Source organism: Pelodiscus sinensis, unplaced genomic scaffold (assembly GCF_049634645.1).
Source record: "Pelodiscus sinensis isolate JC-2024 unplaced genomic scaffold, ASM4963464v1 ctg36, whole genome shotgun sequence".
Classification (NCBI taxonomy): Eukaryota; Metazoa; Chordata; order Testudines; family Trionychidae; genus Pelodiscus; species Pelodiscus sinensis.
The window spans coordinates 3,026,731-3,045,279 of record NW_027465931.1 but is presented as its reverse complement, the minus strand read 5'-3'; the positions used below and the strand labels follow the sequence as shown (position 1 = coordinate 3,045,279).

The 18,549-nt window shown below is 51.4% G+C and overlaps 2 protein-coding genes across 2 annotated transcripts in view; one reads left to right on the top strand and one right to left on the bottom strand.

Moving 5' to 3' along the window:
- LOC102450345 (autism susceptibility gene 2 protein homolog) overlaps positions 1 to 18,549 on the bottom strand; it is a 437,768-nt gene that overhangs the window by 340,268 nt on the left and 78,951 nt on the right. The window lies entirely within an intron of this gene.
- On the top strand, positions 3,363 to 4,787 carry LOC142825132 (uncharacterized). Its single transcript, XM_075916857.1, has 2 exons — positions 3,363 to 4,161; positions 4,357 to 4,787. The coding sequence occupies exons 1-2, from the start codon at positions 3,612 to 3,614 to the stop codon at positions 4,785 to 4,787; spliced, it is 981 nt and encodes a 326-aa protein (XP_075772972.1). The 5' UTR covers positions 3,363 to 3,611.

The window sequence follows — 18,549 nt, the reverse complement described above, 5'->3', positions numbered from 1 at the left end:
GAATATTGTGTATGGGGGGGGGGGGGGGGTCTGCCATTAAGGCTGCCATTTCCCCGTGTCTAGCAGAGGTAATTGCTACTAGGAAGGCCACCTGCATGGACTGATGTAGCAATGAACACGTGGCACGGGGCTCGAATGGCTTGCCCATGAGAACTTTTAGAACGAGGTTCAAGTCCCATACTGGAATTGGGTCCTTACGTGGGGGAAATACGTTGTGTAGCCCCCTAATAAAGTGTTTTACGGAGGAGTGTGTGAAGACAGAATATCCCTGTATGAAGGGCTAATATAGAAGCAAGATGAGCGCTGATGGAACCCAAGAAAAGACCTGTATTATGTAGGTCCAGTAGGTATTATAGAATTTGAGAAGACTGCGTGGGAGGGTTCATAGGAGTGTCTCTCGCACCAGACTGTGAAATGCTTCCATTTCTGCATGTATGTCTTCCTCGTAGTAGGTCTCCTGGAGTTTGCGAGGACAAGCTGTATCGAGTCCGGGAAGGACCTCTCCGTATTGTTTAGCCAATAATCATCCATGCCTGGAGATATAACATGTGGACCATCAGATGGGTTATCTGGCCCCTACACTGTGTAAGTAAAGAGCGTACTGTCAGAAATCGATGTGGTGAGCAGATGTTCATTTGTAGAAGGTATGGGTATCATGTTTGTCTGGGCCAGTTGGACACCACAGGTATTACTCTGGCCCTGTCCTGTCTGATCTTGAGGATCACCCTTTGTATTAGAGAGAAGGGAGGGAATGCATATGCTAGGGTGGCTGTCCATTGGATGCTGAAGGTGTCCCCCAGGGAGTGGGGCCCTATGCCTGTCCTGAAACAGTACTGTGGGCAGCAAGCATTCTCGTATATGATTAATAGGTCTACTGTCAGGAACCCCCACTTCTTGAAGAGGTAGGTCAGCATTGGTCAGTTTAGTTCCCATTTGTGGTTCTATGGAAATTGCCTGGTCAGAGTGTCAGCAAGTATGTTGCTCCTCCCTGTCTGTTAATGTAATACATTGTGGTAACATTGTCCATGAGGATTTGGACTGTTCTGTTGTATATCGGGGGGAGAGTGTAACCATGCCTTTCGTACCACCCTTAGTTCTAGTAGGCTGATGTGGTGCCTGGACTTGTCCTGAGTCCATTGGACCTGCACTACTCTGTGGCTGAGGTGTGCTCCCCAGCCTAGCAGCGATGTGTCTGTAGTAACAGTGGCTGACGGGGGCTGCGGTGGAAAGGGACACCTACACATACATTGCCCTGCAGGGTCCACCATGTGAGAGAAGATTTTATTCTGGTAGGTAAGAAGAGTTGTTTGTTCAGAGAGTGAATTCACAGGCAGGAGGTCAAGTGCAGCCATGCTTGTAGTAGCCTCATGCACGGGTGAGCGTGGGGTACTATGAAAGTGGCCGCTGCCATGTGACCCAGGATTTGAAGGCAGAGACGTGCTGATGTCACTGGGCTGTTGTTATAAGGTCCTTCAGTGCAGTCCACCTGTGGATTGGTAGTGAGGCTCTGGCCTGTGTGCAATCTAGGTGTGCCCTATAAACTCTAGTGTCTGAGTCGGGGTAAGTGTATGTTTATTTGGAGACTGAGCGTCTTGAAAAGGGTTCTTGTTGTTGCTACTGCCTGTGACATGTGCTGTTGTGTAGAGCCCGGCCCTAGGCAGTCATCTAAGTAGGGGAAAATGGTGATGCCCATCTTGAGCAGATGTGTGGCCACTACCGCCAGCACCTTTGAGAATACTCTTGGTGCTGTTGAGAGTCTGAATGGTAACACTCTGTACTGGAAGTGTCTGTCTTGTATTGTGAAGCGTAGGAATCTCCGGTGTGATGGGTACATTGATATATGAAAATAAGCGCCCTGGAGGTTGAGGGTAGACAGCCAAGCTCCTTTTCACAAGGCAGGGATAATCATGGCAAAGGTCACCATCTTGAAGTGTTGGTACCTGATGAAGTGGTTTAAACTGTGGAGGTCCAGAATAAGTCTCCAACCGCCTGACTTCTTGGTGGTGAGAAAGTAATGGGAGTAGAAACCCCTGCCCCTGTGATGTTGTGGTACCTCTTCTATGGCTCCCAGCTTTAGAAGGTGTTCTGCCTCTTGTGCAAGCACATGCTTGTGAGAGGAGTCCCTGAAGAGGGACGGGCAGGAAGGGTGCGATGGAGGGATAACTAAAAATGGGATGCAGTTGCTGGTTTTCACAATTTCCAACACCCACCTGTTGGTGGTCATGCAGGACCAAGCTGGATAGAATGCGACTATTCTGCTGCTAAATATTATGGATGGTTCTGATTGCTGCCTCGGAAACATCAGGGTTGTCAGATCCTTGACCAGAACTTCAAAACTGGTGTCTAGATGTTGAGGGTTGAGTCGATGACTGATCGTTGGATTGTCTGCATCTGTTTTGACCCGTCTATTGTCATAGTACCGTTGTTGCTGGTTGAACAGTTGTGTTCTGTATCTTTAAGTGAATGGCGTGCCTTGCTTTCTTTTCATGACAGGTACGTGGATGCCTAGAGTTTTTAGAGTCATTCTGGAATCCTTCAAAGTGTGTAGAGAAGTATTTGTGGACTCTATGAAAAGCTTGGTGGCCTCGAAGGGTAAATCCTCCACTGTGGATTGTACCTCTCTCGGGAAGCCAGAGAGTTGGAGCCAAGAGGCCCATCTCATCACTACAGCAGAGGCTAGAGATCTAGCTGCTGTAGCCGCTGAATCAAATGCTAGCTGGAGGGCCATGCCTGATATTAGCATGCCCTCCTTGATATTGGCCTTAAACTGTTCCTTTTGATTGTTTGGTAAAGATTCAATAAAGGCTGTTTAACTGGTCAAAGATGTGATGTGTGTATTTTGCCAGTAATGACACACAGTTAGCTATTCTGAGTTGAAGACTCACTGAGGAATATGCTTTTCTCCCCAGTGTGTCCAGCCTCTTCCAATCCCTGTCATATGGGATGGTATGAGTAGGCTGCTGCTTCCCTCTCTGGTTGACTGCTTCAACCACCAGCAGGTTTGGTGTGGGGTGGGAGAAGAGAAATTCTGCTCCTTTAGGGGGCAACATAGTGTGAAAGGAAGGTGTTGAGGCCTACCCAGAATATGTCAAATGAGCACCAGTTTAATTGTAAGTGTAAAGGAAAGGCAGCATTGTGAGATACAGGAGATGTAAGATAAAAAACCAAAATTTGATTGGATGACCAACAGTAACCCCAGTTTTAGGGAACTAACTAACTCTGGGTATGTCTATACTACAAAGTTAGTTCGAACTAACGGACGTTAGTTCGAACTAACTTTCCTAGGCGCTACACTAGCGTTCCGTTAGTTCGAACTTAATTCGAACTAACGGAGCGCTTAGTTCGAACTAGGTAAACCTCATTTTACGAGGACTAACGCCTAGTTCGAACTAGCTAGTTCGAACTAAGGGCTGTGTAGCCCTTTAGTTCGAACTAGTGGGAGGCTAAGGCTTCCCAGGTTTCCCTGGTGGCCACTCTGGCCAACACCAGGGAAACTCTATTGCCCCCCTCCCGGCCCCGGAGCCCTTAAAGGGCCACGGGCTGGCTACTCACTTTGTGCCAGTTGCAAGCCTGCCAGCACCCGTGCCTGCACAGCCTGCACCTGCCACAGAATGAGCCAGCCATCCGAGGGCTCCCAGCCCTCCACTGCTCCCCAGGACCAGCCTGGCGGCTCCCGGGAGCCTGCCCGGGGGCGCAAAAGGCGGGCGCCCGCCTGGTCAAGTGCGGAGATCGTGGACCTCATCGAGGTTTGGGGGGAAGCCTCCAATGTCCACGATCTCCGCACTAGCCACCGGAACGCGGCCGTCTACGGACGCATGGCTGCCAGTCTGGCCGCCAGGGGCCACCAGCGCAGCCGGGAGCAGGTGCGCTGCAAAATAAAGGACTTGCGGCAGTCCTACTCCCGGGCTTGCCTGCCAGGGGCTGACCCGGAGGCCTGCCCCCACTTCCATGCCCTGGACCGCATCCTGGGGCCTCATGCCGTCCCTGCCCCCCGGGACGTGATTGACCCCGGGGCAGAGGGACCCCTCCTGGAGACAGAGGAGGAGGAAGAGGGCTCTGAGAGCCAGGAGCCTGCCGCCAGCCTGCCCAGGACCCGGGACCCGCGAGGCACGCCACAGAGCCGCTCCCCTGCATCGTCAGAGGCCGGGGAGGCGTCCACCTGTGAGTACCCTCGTGTTCCCCTTATGTGTACGGGGGGCTGGGGCGAGAGGGAGCCCCGGGACCGTGTGCCTGGGCCTTGCCCACCACGGAGCAGCAGCTGGGGATCCTGCAGGGGCCCTGGCCTTGCAGAGGGGAGCTGGGTTTCACACACCTGGGCCCCTGGGGAAATTGACCGCTGGTCTTCTTGCACCACAGCTGCAGCACCTGGGCCTGCAGGACGCACCACCCCGCCTGCAGCAGCCGCCCGTGCCCGGGCAAGCAGGACAGCCAGGAACCAGGAGGACTACCAGAGGCGGCACCTCCGGTTCCTGGACCGACAGCTCCGTCTCCAGGACCACTGGGTCCAGGAGGACCTCAGGCTGCGCCAGAGGAGTCTGGAGGCCCTGGAGGAGCAGGGCCATGCCCTGCGAGGCCACCTCCAGAGCCTGCTGGACCGCTTTCCATTTCCTCCTCCCCCTGCTCCCCCTCTTGCTCCCCCTGCTCCTCCTGCTTTCGCTCCTGCTTCCGCTCCTGCTTCCTCCACACCCCCTGTCCCCTCTGCCCCCCCCTCCACAACCATTCCCCACCAACGCCCCCGGACCCGCAGTGTGGCGAGACGGGAGAGGCAGCCGGACTCCCACCCCTGAGCTTTCCTTTCCCTTCCCTCCCCTCCCCTTCCAGCTCCCTCGTCCCAGGTTTCCCCCTCCCTTCTTCCACCTTCATTCCTCCCTCCCCCCACCCCAGTTCTGTGAAATAAACAGACGTTTTTGTTTGAAAAACAGGTGTCTTTATTTGACAGTAGGTAGGGAGGGGAAAGGGGAAGGGGGGGATAGGGTGGAAGAAAGCCCCAGTGGGGCATGCAGGGAGAGGTCAGTCCTCCTCCTCCTCCACCTGGAAGCTCTCCCACAGGGCTTCCCGGATCCGGATGGCCCCCCGCTGGGCTTCCCAGCCATGCGGTCAGCCTCAGCCATCCAGGCTGGCAGGAAAGCCTCCCCCTTCCGCTCACACAAATTGTGGAGCACACAACATGCCGCCACCACGGGAGGGATGTTGTGCTCGGCCAGGTCCAGATGGGTGAGGAGGCATCGAAAGCGGGCTTTCAGTCGCCCGAAGGCCCCCTCCACCACGATGCGGGCCCTGGTCAGCCTGGCATTGAAGGCCTGGTGGGAGGGATTGAGGTGCCCCGTGTAGGGCTTCATGAGCCAGGGCTGCAGTGGGTAGGCGGCATCCCCCACCAGGCACACGGGCATGTCCACGTCCCCGACCCTGATGTGGCGGTCGGGGAAGAAGGTCCCGTCCTGCAGCCGCCGGCACACGGAGGAGTTGCGGTACACCCGGGCCTCGTGTGCTTTGCCGGACCAGCCCACATTTATGTCCGTGAACTGTCCCCGGTGGTCACACACGGCCTGCAGGAGGATGGAGAAGTACCCCTTGCGGTTGACGTAATGGGACGCCTGGTGTTCCGGGGCACGGATGGGGATGTGCGTCCCGTTGATGGCCCCCCCGCAGTTGGGGAAGCCGAGGGCGCCGAATCCCCGGATGACGGTGTCCGGGTCGGCGAGGCGGACCACCCTGCGGAGCAGCACCCGGTTGATGGCCTTGACCACCTGTGGAGAGAGACACAGCAAAGCGCCAATCAGTGGGGCGCCCGGGTGGCTGGGAGCGTGCGTGTCCTGGCAGTGCCCCGCGCCGGAAGCAACCCCCCTGGCGGCGTGTAGTACGGCCGGGACAGCCCGACCCCTCCGGTGCGGGGTGCTTTCGCCTCCTCCCGCCCCCCCCCCCTTTGTCCCTGGGGCGGCCCATCCCCTCCTCGCAGCCCCCCTCCCCCCCGGCTCGGTGGCCGACGAGTGCCTTACCTGCATGAGCACCGCTCCGATGGTGGATCTCCCCACGCCGATATGGTTCCCGATGGATCGGTAGCTGTCCGGCGTGGAGAGCTTCCAGAGGGCGATGGCCACCTGCTTCTGGAGGGGGATGGCGGGTCTCATGCGAGTGTCCCTTCTTTGCAGGGCAGGGTCGAGCCACTCGCAGAGCTCCAGGAAGGTGTCCCTCCTCATCCTGAAGTTCTGGGTCCACTGTCGGTCTTCCCAGCGCTCCAGGACGATGCGGTCCCACCAGTCGCTGCTGGTGTCCAGACGCCAGACGCGGCGGGGCACGCCGGTGCCGGGGCGCCGCCGCGGCTCCTCCACGGCCCCCAGGGTGGCCAGGCGGAGAGGCAGGGGGCTGACGTTCCCCAGGTGGTGCCAGGCAGCCTCGAGCCATTGCTGGCAGGCTTGCAGCAGCAAGTCCAGAAAGTGCACCAGAAGGTGTAGGGCGAGCTGTGGCTCCATGTTGCCACCTGCGGCGGCCCCCCCCCCCCGAAGGGAAGCACCGACACAGACGGGCACAGAGACCGACGCTTTGCTGTCCCTCGGCGAGGTTGGCAAGCAAGCAGGAAAAGCTGAGAACCGGCTGTCCAGGGGGGTCCCTTTAAGCTCGAGCCTCAGATAGCCTCAGACAGCAGCCACACAAAGCAACTACTGACCTGATGCCCTGCCAGAACCGGTTTCAGCTTCCCTTAAATGCCCCCCTGCATCCAATCAGTGTGGACGCGCTAGTTCGAATTAGCAAAACGCTAATTCGAACTAGTTTTTAGTTCTAGACGCGTTAGTTCGAATTAGCTTAGTTCGAATTAACTAATTCGAACTAAGTTAATTCGAACTAGCGCTGTAGTGTAGACATACCCTCAGACAGCAATATGCAACAAAGTGCTGATTACCCCAAATGGAGTAGATGAAAGTTTTGAAAGGGCAGAATGAGACAAAAATCTAACGTCAGCAATTGTCAGGCGAGTGGAGGATACCAAAATACCAAAACTGGGTATATAAGGTTGGAGGGAACAGACCAAGAGCGGACGGGTTGTGAATCCAAAAAGCTGGGTCTGATCAACCAGGGCTCCCTCCCCGGTGCTGAATCTCGCTGCCGCACATAAGATTCGAAAGGGGAACAACAGCGGTTGCTACGAAAAATCCTAAAAAGGAAAGACAAAAAAGAATATCTCCTGAATCTAAGCAATGCTTCTATCTTTCTTTACGTGAGTATTATATATTTGTTAACTCCATAAATTGTTTAAAGGTAAATCAGGAGGGTATATCTGTAGGAGTTATTATTTCTTGTTTAACTGTACTGTTTTTCTACTTTTTATTTGTATATTACACTGTCTTAAAAAAATCAGAGTGAATGGATTTAAATGAAAAATTAATTATAAAGTAAATAGAAAAATAAAAATCTTTGTTTAACCCTAAAAAGAAGTATTCCTCTGTCTGTGGTTTCAAATCCTTTAAAGAACCAAACCCGGTTACCAAAACATAGTACAGTAAAACTCCAATAGTCTGGCACCCAATTGTCCGGCACTCCCGATAATCCGGCATTAAAATGTCAAGCGCTCCCATCCAGCTGATTAAAAAGCTGGCTGCTCAGCGCACATGCTGGCTGTACCCGGACCGAACATAAGGTTGTGGGGGGTGGAAGTGGGATCGGGTTACAGCATGGAGAAGAGCTTTTTTGCTTCAGCCAAGGGGAAAGGAGAGGGGAGGGGGAGGGAGATCGGGTCCCGGCCAACTGTTAAACCGTGCAGCTGTACCGGGACCTCCCAATACTCCGGCATATCCGATAATCCGGCACCACCTAGGTCCCAAAGGTGCCGGATTATCGGAAGTCTACTGTATCTCTTATTGGCCCTCTTGGAGGTCGGTTTGATTGTGGCAGGCATCTGCCAGATTATTTTTGGCAGGGTCCATAAGCACCTCGTTCATGGGGATTGCCAGTTTCATGTGGGGATATGCGTTCAGGATATTTGTCAGTTTATGCTGTGTCTGAGGCGTGTCAGACAGTGAAATCTCTAAAGTCTCGGTGACTGTCTTAAAAAGGTCTTGAAATTTCTTAAAATCATCCCCAGCGATTGTTGGTGGGGGCATGATTGTGTCATCAGGGGGTGAAGACGAGGTCTGTGTTGGTAGAAGAAAGCAAGATGCATGCTCATCCCTGGTAGTGTCCACCTCCAGGTCTTCCGCTTCCAAGCTGTAGTGTTCTAGAGACTGAAGTGCTGGTGCCTGAGACCTTGGTGCTAGGGTTGGCAGCTGTGGTGGGTGCCCCTGTTGTGGTCTGTATGCCATCCATGGGTCCTAATATGGCCAGTTGGGAGGGAGCGGGGGAGGAAACCACTATACAGGTTGCTACTGTTGTAACTGTTGCTGGTCTTTGGGTAAGGAGTGTCTTGGTAAGTGTGATCTGTTACACACTTCCCCCCCCCCCCCCATCGTCATTAAACACTGGGGCTGTTGAAGCGGCAGGTGTGGAGGAAAGACTGCATCTTGAAGTATTAGGCATGCCATCAGTGCCAAAAAGAGGAGTACCTGGCACTGAAGTAACATGCAGCTCTGCCGCCGTTGTAAAATGTGGTACCGGTGGAGGGGGAGGTAGTATTACAGGCTGCACCATGTATGGCGTGCACAGCCAGGCTCTTTGCTGTGCCGGTTCCCTCTTATGTGCGGCCAGTGCCAAGTATTTTGATGGTGTCATCGCTGCCGCCTGAGGTGTAGTGCTCGCGCTTGCGCTGATCTGCGGCAGGGAGGGTTTGCGCTTCGCCTCAGAGGGCTCTTTAGCAGAGGCACGTTCTTTCTCTTTGTAATTGAGGTCACGGCTCTTAGCACTGCCGGCCCCGCTTACAGGCTGCTTGTCCGACCCCTTTTGTGCTGGAGTGGGGGGTGCAGCATTCTTGTGGAGAGGACGTTTCCTCATGGGAGAGTCAGTCTCAGAGGAGTAGGACCGCTTCTTGGGGTGAGTATTGCCCCGGTCCTTTGGGCTCGTTTCAGAAGGAGCCACTTGCTCCGACCCCGTCCCAGGTGATTTCTGATTGGCTCTGACCCAGAGCAGCATACCCCTCCCAGACTGAGCTTTTTTCTCAAGTTCAATCATTAACTCAGACACTCGTCTTGCTGACATGACAGCTACCAGGAAAGCTATCGTCATAGACAGATGTAGCAAAGAACACTGAGCCACCGGTTCAGAGGGTGGACCCAAAAGTTTGAGCACCAGGTTCAAGTCCCAAGCAGGTACAGGTGGATGACAATATGGGTACAACCTGTCCGACCCCTTTCTGAATCGCGTCACCATGGGATGACCGAACAGGGAATGCTGGGAACAACCTGAGTGAAAGGCCGATAACGCCGCTAAGTGAACCCTGACTGAGGAGGGCACCAGCCCCTGCGATTGCAGGTACAACAGGTACTCCAACACTACTGGGATAGGCGCCTGCCCCAGGGACACATCCAGCTCCTTACACCAGCTGGAAAATCTTTTCCATTTGGCCAAATATGCCACTCTAGGGGAGGGCTTTCTGCTGCCCAACAGGACCTCCTGTACCTGGGCCGAGCACTGAAGTACTAACTAATCGAACCATCCAGCTTCCATGTTGTCAGATGGAGCGAGCGCAGAACTGGGTGCCTGAGGCGTCCCCGATGCTGCATCAGAAGGTCCGGGCACAGGGGAAGGGCTATCAGGGTTTCCACCGACTGGTTGAGCAGGGTGGAGAACCATTGCTGACGCGGCCACGCGGGTGCCAATATGATTAGATGGGCCCTGTCCTTCCAGGCTTTCGCGAGGGCCCGACGTACCAGGGGAATTGGCAGGAATGCATATAGGAGAGATACCTCCCCCCAGCAGAGAGCAAACACGTCTCCTGTGGAACCCTGATAGTGATTCTGGAAAGAACAAAAGGCTAGGCATTTTTTGTTTTCTGGGGTGGCAAACAGGTCTAGGTGGGGAGTCGCCCACCTGCGGAAGATTTTAATCACATCTTCCCTGACCGACCACTCGTGGACCATAAAGGTCCTGCTGAGGGTATCTGCCAGCGTGTTTTGCAGCCCTGGGAGGTACTGAGCTTCGAGGTGAATTCTGTGTTTGAGACAATAGTGACATGGCCTCTATGCCTCTTTGCATAGGCAAGACGACCTTGCACCCCCTTGTTTACATAAAACATCGCGGTCAAATTGTCTGTATACACCGATACGCATCGGCCCTGCATCTGGGCTCAGAACACCCAGCATGCCAACCTGACCGCTCTCAGTTCCTTCACATTGATGTGAAGACTCATGTCCGTGGGTGACCAGAGTCCTTGTGTCCTCTTTCGGAGGAAGGCCGCTGCCACTGCCATACATTTGGTAAACACTCGCGGGGCCGAGGAAAGGCCAAAGGGTAGCACCGCAAATTGGAAGTACTCTTCTGCTATCATAAATCTGAGGTAACACCTGTGACAAGGAAGGATCGAAATGTGGAAATATACGTCCTTCATTATATTATAGTGGCTAGGGTGACCATTTTGAACTTCATTTTCCGCATATAGCAATTGAAGTTCCTTAAATCTAGGATAGGCTATAAGCCACCCTTTGCTTTTGGGATAAGGAAATAGCGGGAATAAAACCCCTTCCCCTGACATCCTGAGGGACCTCTTGAATTGCACCTGCTTTGAGGAGCGATTTGACCTCCTGTTTTAGTAGATGCTCGTGAGAGGGGTCCCTGAAGCGGGAAGGGGAAGGGGGAATTGGGAGGTGGTTGAAAAGCAAACTGCAGGGAGTATCCCACTCCAACCGCACGGAGGGCCCAATGGTCTGATGTAACATTGGTCCATGTACGGTAATAGCGGGATAATCTGGCCGAAAGAGGGGGAACAGACCCGCTAGGTCTGGTGCTCTGCCCTCAGGCACACCTTCAAAGGGCCTGCTTGGGGCTTGGGGTGACTTGGAGGAGTTATTCCCCTGGACTATGTCTAGACTACATCCCTCTTTCAAAAAAGGGATGTAAATTAGATCGAAATTGTAAATGAAGCCAGGATTTGAATGAGTACAGGATCTTTCGAAAAAGCGTTTTTTTCCCCAAAAGAACCGTGTCTAGACAGCAGTTTCACTTTCAAAATACCCATTTTTGAAAGAACGTGTGGCTACCCTTATGCAAATGAAGCACGGGAAATTCAAATCCCAGCTTCATTTGCAATTTTGATCTGTCTAATTTACATCCCTCTTTTGAAAGAGGGATGTAGTTTAGACATGCCCCTGGTTATTCTGCTGTGATGGGGTTCTCCTCCTACTACTGTTTGTATTGCACCTGCGCTGCTGCTCTTGATGCTGTCTGGGCACAAACCTCTCCTGGGGAGGCTGAGGGTGGAAAGGGCACCTTTAGGTGGCCAGGGTATGCATTCCCAGGGACCTCATGGTTGCCCAGGAGTCCTTGAGGGAGTGTAGCTTACTGTTAGTCTGCCCTGAGAATAGGCTATTGCCCTCAAATGGGAGATCCTGTAAGGTAGACCAGACCTCCAGGGGGAGGCCCAAGGCCTGAAGCCATGCAGACCGGCACATAGCCACCCCCATTGAGAGAGTTTGTGCCGCTGAGTACGCGGAATCTAGGGCTGTCTGAAGGTCTCCACAGCTGACCCTACGGGAGCTGCTAGGGGAAAAGTTTCCAACGTTCCTGCATGTGGCGCATGAACACCTGAACTGGAATAGATGTGAACAATAATTCGAAGAATAAATGCCACTTATGCTGTTTGAATAGGCTGCTGCTGCGAGCCTGAGGTTGGCACCGGGGTCATGGAAGGGACCCTGGGTGCATTCAGAGAGGCAGGCAGCTGAAAGCCCTTTGCCTCAGCACCTTGTAAAGCAGCTTCCGATTCACGGTTGGTCAGTACCGGAGGTGCCTGCAGAGTCTAAAGTGCTCAGCAGAGTGGCTGACACTGACAAGACTAAGGGTGTGTCTAGACTACATGCCTCCTTCGACGGAGGCATGTAGATTAGCGAGATCGGAAGAGGGAAATGAAGCCGCGATTAAAATAATCGCGGCTTCATTTAAATTTAAATGGCTGCCCCGATCTGCCGATCAGCTGTTTGTCGGCAGATCGGGAGAGTCTGGACGCGATGCCCCGACAAAGAAGCCTTTCTTCATCGACACAGGTAAGCCTCGTGAAACCAGGTTTACCTGTGCCGATGAAGAAAGGCTTCTTTGTCGGCGCGTCGCGTCCAGACTGCCCCGATCTGCCGACAAACAGCTGATCGGCAGATCGGGGCAGCCATTTAAATTTAAATGAAGCCGCGATTATTTTAATCGCGGCTTCATTTCCCTCTTCCGATCTGGCTAATCTACATGCCTCCGTCGAAGGAGGCATGTAGTCTAGACACACCCCAGGAGAGTGGCCATCAGACACAGGGATAGCCTCTTTACAGTGGAACACCTCTTGAAACCAGGAGAGCCCAGCATGTTGAAACAGAGTTGTTGTTTTGCTGGGGGGTTTTAAACAGGAAGAAGAAAGATACTAACTAACCATCTGTATGTTAACTGAAACTAAGTAGCTGTGTAACTATGTATAACTAAGAAACTATGTTGCTGAGGTGGGCAGTGTGACTGCCATATTCCATCTCTGACCAGGGACGGTAGAGAAGGAACTGAGCAGCCCAGACCATGTGCATGCTATTTATTCTGACAGCTCATTGGGCAGGCAAAGCGCGCACACGGCCCGGGGGGGGGGGGGGGGGGGCGCACTGCTGAGAAAATCTCTGATGAAAGGTGGTGGGACGCACCTTGACCGGAGCGGACCACCCAAAGGGAGCTCTCTCGAAGGAGAACTAAATATACATATTAGATTCAAAGACTTGTGCAATTTAACTTTCATAATTTTTTCAAAGGCCTGCATGGCCACAACAACAACAGTTCACCATTCTGGTGAAGCTACTGTATTTGCTTCAAATGGAAATTCTAATTAGCTTTGGTGGCTGGAAATTCTGAAATAGGGCCACTTAGACAAGAAATGCCATTTTAGTAATTTTGTTTAAGCTAACAAACAGCTCTATTATTTTAAACCTTTTGCTATTAGCCCCTGTCTACACTCCTGCTGGAGCCAAATTAGCAAGGTGCAAAGTGGTAGAAGCGGATGAGGCTTTTTTTTTTTCCCCTTTAAAACAATCACCCAAAGCCCAAGATTTGGTGGCGATGGGGGACTTCAACTATCCAGATATATGTTGGGAAACTAACACAGCACAGACTATCCAATAAGTTCTTGAACTGCATTGGAGACAACTTTTTATTTCAGAAGGTCGAAAAAGCTACCGGGGGGAAGCTGTTCGGGTATGTCTACACTACAAAGTTAATTCGAACTAATGGATGTTAGTTCGAATTAACTTTGATAGGCGCTACACTAGCGCTCCGTTAAGTCGAACTTAATTCGAACTAATGGAGTGCTTAGTTCGAACTAGGTAAACCTCATTCTACGAGGAATGAGCCTAGCTCGAACTTACTAGTTCGAATTAAGGGCTGTGTAGCCCCTTAATTCGAACTAGTGGGACGCTAGCCCTCCCCAGCTTTCCCTGGTGGCCACTCTGGGCACCACCAGGGAAACTCTTCTGCCCCCCTCCCAGCCCCAGAGCCCTTAAAGGGGCACGTGCTGGCTATGGTGCCCGTGCCAGGTGTAAGCCTGCCAGCACACCCTGCACCTGGCAAGACTCGAGCCAGCCACCCAATGTGCCCCAGCCCTCCCCCTCTTCCCGGGACCAGGCTAGGAGCTCTCAGGAGCCTACCCAGGACTGCAAGAGGTGGGCACCCGCCTGGTCTAGTGCAGACATCGTGGACCTCGTCCATGACCTCCACACTAGGCACAGGAAAGTGGCCGTCTAGGGCAGGAGAGCTGCCAGCCTGGCCACCCAGGAGCAGGTTTGCATGAAAAATCAAGGTGGTCCACTGAGCCCCCCGAGCCCTGAGCTTAGAATGGCTGTACTGGGTCAGACCAAAGGTCCATCTACTCCAGTAGCTTGTCTGCTGACAGCAGCCAAGCCTAGGGACCCTGGAGAGGATGGACCAAAGACAGTGACCAAGCCATTTGTCTCGTGCCATCCATCTCCAGCCTTCCACAAACTTTGGGCAGGGACACCACTCCTACCCCCTGGCTAATACCACTCCATGGCCCAACCTCCATGACTTGATCTAACTTCTCTTTAAACTCTGTTCTAGTTCTAGCCTTCACAGCCTCCTGCAGCAAGGAGTTCCACAGGTTGACTCTGTGCTTTGTGAAGAACAACTTTCTGTTACTAGTTTGAAGCCTGCTACCCATTCCTTTCCTTTGGTGTCCTCTAGTCCTTCCATTATGGGAACTAATGAACTTTTCTTGATGCACCCTCTCCACACCACTCTTGCTTTTATAGAGCTCTATCATATCCCCCCTCCGTCTCCTCTTTTCTAAACTGAACAGTCCCAGTCTCTTTAGCCTCTCTTCATATGGGACCTGTTCCAAACCCCTGATCATTGTAGTTGCCCTCCCCTCTCCCACCTCCTTTTCCCAGTCTCCCCCAGTTTTGTTCAATAAAGAGAGATTCTATTTTTGAACACACATTATCTTTATTTTGTACATCAGGAAGGGGGGCTAGGGAAGGGTAAGTGGAAGGAGGTGAGGGAGGAATGGGGTACAAGCCCCTGATGGGGAGGACTGGGCTGGCTCTGCGGCTTCTCTGAGTGAAAGTTCTCCTGCAGCCCCCTGATTGCCCCCTCCCCCGGGATGGCAGCCTGCAGCAAGTGCAGCTGGGGTGATGGCCGAGTGCAGTGATGTTCCGCGTGTGGGCACTCAGGGCACTCCAAGCCAGGACTGCTTTGCAAGCGGGGCACCCCTGAGAACTGTCTGTCCGGGGTGGGGGTCCGGTCCCTTTAAGCACAGCCCTCGGCTAGCCTGAGACAGCATCTCCACGCTCTAAGTCCTCCTCTGATGCCCTGCCGGCACTGCTTCCGGCCATCCTTAAGCCCTGTTCAGGGTCCACTCAGGGTGGAGATGCTAGTTTGAATTAGCAAAATGCTAATTCGAACTAGTTTAAGTCTAGCTGCGCTAATTCAAATTAGTTATTTCGAACTAAGCTAAGTCAGTTCGAATTAGCGCTGTAGTGTAGACATACTCTTCTAGATTTGATCCTAACAAATAGGGAGGAACTGGTTGAGAATTTGAAAGTGGAAGGCAGCTTGGGTGAAAGTGATCATGAAATCATGGAGTTCACAATTCTAAGGAAGGGAGAACAGCAAAATAGAGACAATGGATTTCAGGAAGGCAGATTTTGGTAAGCTCAGAGAGCTGATAGGTAAGGTCCCATGGGAATCGAAAATGAGGGGGAAAAACAACTGAGTAGAGTTGGCAGTTTGTCAAAGGGACATAGCTTGCTTTTGGGCCTTTAACAATTCCGCTGTGTAGGAAAGCTAGAAAGTATGGCAAAAGACCTCCTTGGCTTAACCACGAGATCTTGCATGATCTAAAAATAAAAAAGGAGTCTCAAAAAATGGAAAGTAGGACAAGTTACAAAGGATGAATACAGGCAAACAGCACAGGAATGCAGGGGCAAGATTAGAAAGGCAAAGGCACAGAATGAGCTCAAACTAGCTATGGCAATAAAGGAAAACAAGATGACTTTTTATAAATACATTAGAAGCAAGAGGAAGACCAAGGACAGGGTAGGCCCACTGCTCAGTGAGGAGGGAGAAACAGTAACAGGAAACTTGGAAATGGCAGAGATGCTCAATGGCTTCTTTGTTTTGGTCTTCACCGAGAAGTCTGAAGGGATGCCTAACAGTGAATGCTAGTGGGAAGGGGGGAGGTTTAGAAGATAAAATAAAAAAACAACAAATTAAAAATCACCTAGAAAAGTTAGTTGCCTGCAAGTCACCAGGGCCTGATGAAATGCATCCTAGAATACTCAAGGAGCTGATAGAGGAGGTATCTGAGTCTCTAGCTATCATCTTTGGAAAATCATGGGAGACAGGAGAGATTCCAGAGGACTGGAAAAGGGGCAAATGTAGTGCCCATGTATAAAAAGGGAAACAAGAACAACCCAGGAACCTACAGACCAGTTAGTTTAACTTGTGCGCCAGGGAAGATAATGGAGCAAGTAATTAAGGAAATCTGTAAACACATGGGCTACGTCTACACTGGCATGAATTTCCGAAAATGCTTTCAATGGAAAAGTTTTCTGTTTAGATGCACTTTTCCAAAAGTGCTTTTGATTGGCATGATGCTTTTCTGCAAAAGCACTTTTTGCAGAAAAGTGTCTGTGGCCAATCTAGATGCGGTTTTCTGCAAAAGAGCCCCGATCGCCTTTTTCACGATTGGGGCTTTTTTGCAGAAAACAGTACTATGCGGTCTACACTGGCCCTTTTGCGCCAAAGTCTCAGAAAAATACTTTTGCCCAAATGGGAGCAGCATAGTTTTTCCAGAAAAGCACTGATGATTTTACATGAGATAGTCAGTGCTTTTCTGGAAATTCAAGCGGCCAGTGTAGACAGCTGGCAAGTTTTTCCAGAAAAGCAGATGATTTTCTGGAAAAACTTGCCAGTCTAGACACAGACTTGGAAGGTGGCAAGGTGATAGGGAACAGCCAGCATGGATTTGGTTTGACATGATTTGTTCTTTACAATCTGAAAGCTTTCTTTGATAGGATAACAAGTCTTGTGGATAAGGGGGAAGCGGTGGATGTGGTATACCTAGACTTTAGAAAGGCGTTTGATACGGTCTCGCATGATATTCTTATCAATTAACTACGTAAATACAAATTAGATGGGGCTACTATAAGGTGGGTGCGTAACTGGCTGGATAACTGTACTCAGAGAGTAGTTATTAATGGTTCACAATCCTGCTGGAAAGGTATGACAAGTGGGGTTCCACAGGGGTCTGTTTTGGGACCGGCTCTGTTCAATATCTTCATTAACGATTTAGATATTGGCATAGAAAGTACGCTTATTAAGTTTGCAGATGATACCAAGCTGGGAGGGGTTGCGACTAATCTGGAGGATAGGGTCATAATTCAAAATGAACTGGACAAACTGGAGAAATGGTCTGAGATAAATAGGATGAAGTTTAATAAAGACAAATGCAAAGTGCTCCACTTGTGTGAAACTGATTGTTCCTTCCTACAGAATGGGAAGCGACCGTCTAGGAAGGAGTACTTCAGAAAGGGATCTAGGGGGCCACAAGCTGAACGAGTCAGCAGTGTGATGCTGTTGCAAAGAAAGCAAACATGATTCTGGGATGCATTAACAGGTGTGTTGTGAGCAAGACACAAGAAGTCATTCTTCCGCTCTACTCTGCGCTGGTTAGGCCTCAATTGGAGTATTGTGTCCAGTTCTGAGCACCGCATTTCAAGCAAGATGTGGAAAAATTGGACAGGGTCCAGAGAAGATCAACCAGAATGATTAAAGGTCTAGAGAACATGACCTATGAGGGAAGGCTGCAGGAATTGGGTTTGTTTAGTTCAGAAAAGAGAAGATTGAGGGGAGACAGGATAGCAGTTTCCAGGTATCTAAAAGGGTGTCATAAGGAGGAGGGAGAAAACTTGTTCATCTTGGCCTCTGAGGCTAGAACAAGAAGCAAGGGGCTTACACTGCAGCAAGGGAGGTTTAGGTTGGACATTAGGAAAAAGTTCCTAACTGTCAGGGTGGTCAAACACTGGAATAAATTGCCCAGGGAGGTTGTGGAATCCCCATCTCTGGAGATATTTGAGAGTAGGTTAGATAAATGTCTATCAGGGATGGTCTAGACAGTACTGGGTCCTGCCATGGGGGCAGGGGACTGGACTCTATGACCTCTCGAGGCCCCTTCCAGTCCTAGTATTCTATGATTCTATGAAATGGTTCTTGTTAGCATGGAGGGAACGTGGTTTTATTAAAAAAAAAAAAAAAACTCCATCCCTGTGAGTTCTGGCCAGCAAAACCAAGTTAGTAGCAACCTAAGGCCACACATCATGTTTACATGTGGATCAAATACAAGCATAGGCAGGGAGTTAGTGCAACATGAACTGGGTGGTTAATCTGCTTTTTGTATAGAATTCTTGTGTATGGCATCCATGCTGTGAAACATGATATTGCACTAAGCAGATTTTTGCAAAACCAGGCAGCTCTGCTTTTGGAGTCCATGGGGACAGGGCTACTGACAGGGGAAGGCAAAGGGGGCAGTTGCCCCAGAACTCACTGGATTTAAAAGCCCTTTAAATCACTGCTAGAGCCCCAAGTGTGGCTGAGGGCTGGCTGGGGGAGGCACTGTGGGCTGACTGCCCCTAGCTCTACCCCTTCTGCCCAGAGCCAAGCCCCTCTCACGTTGCCCAGGACCCGATTAAGTCTGTCACCAGCCTTGCATGAGGAGATATGAGAAAAGTCTTACGAGGCTCTTAGGCCTGGGATGGGAGACATGTTCACCTGTTTCTGAATTCTCTGTTAAATGCAGGCAAATGAAGAGTTTCCAACTGCAAATGCTAAATCTTTTAAAGCAGAAAAATTATCGTCCTCCAATGCTGTTGAACAGCAGTCTCTGAAAATCATGAAAAAACAACGAATAGTCTAGTAGCACCTTAAAGACTAACGACATGT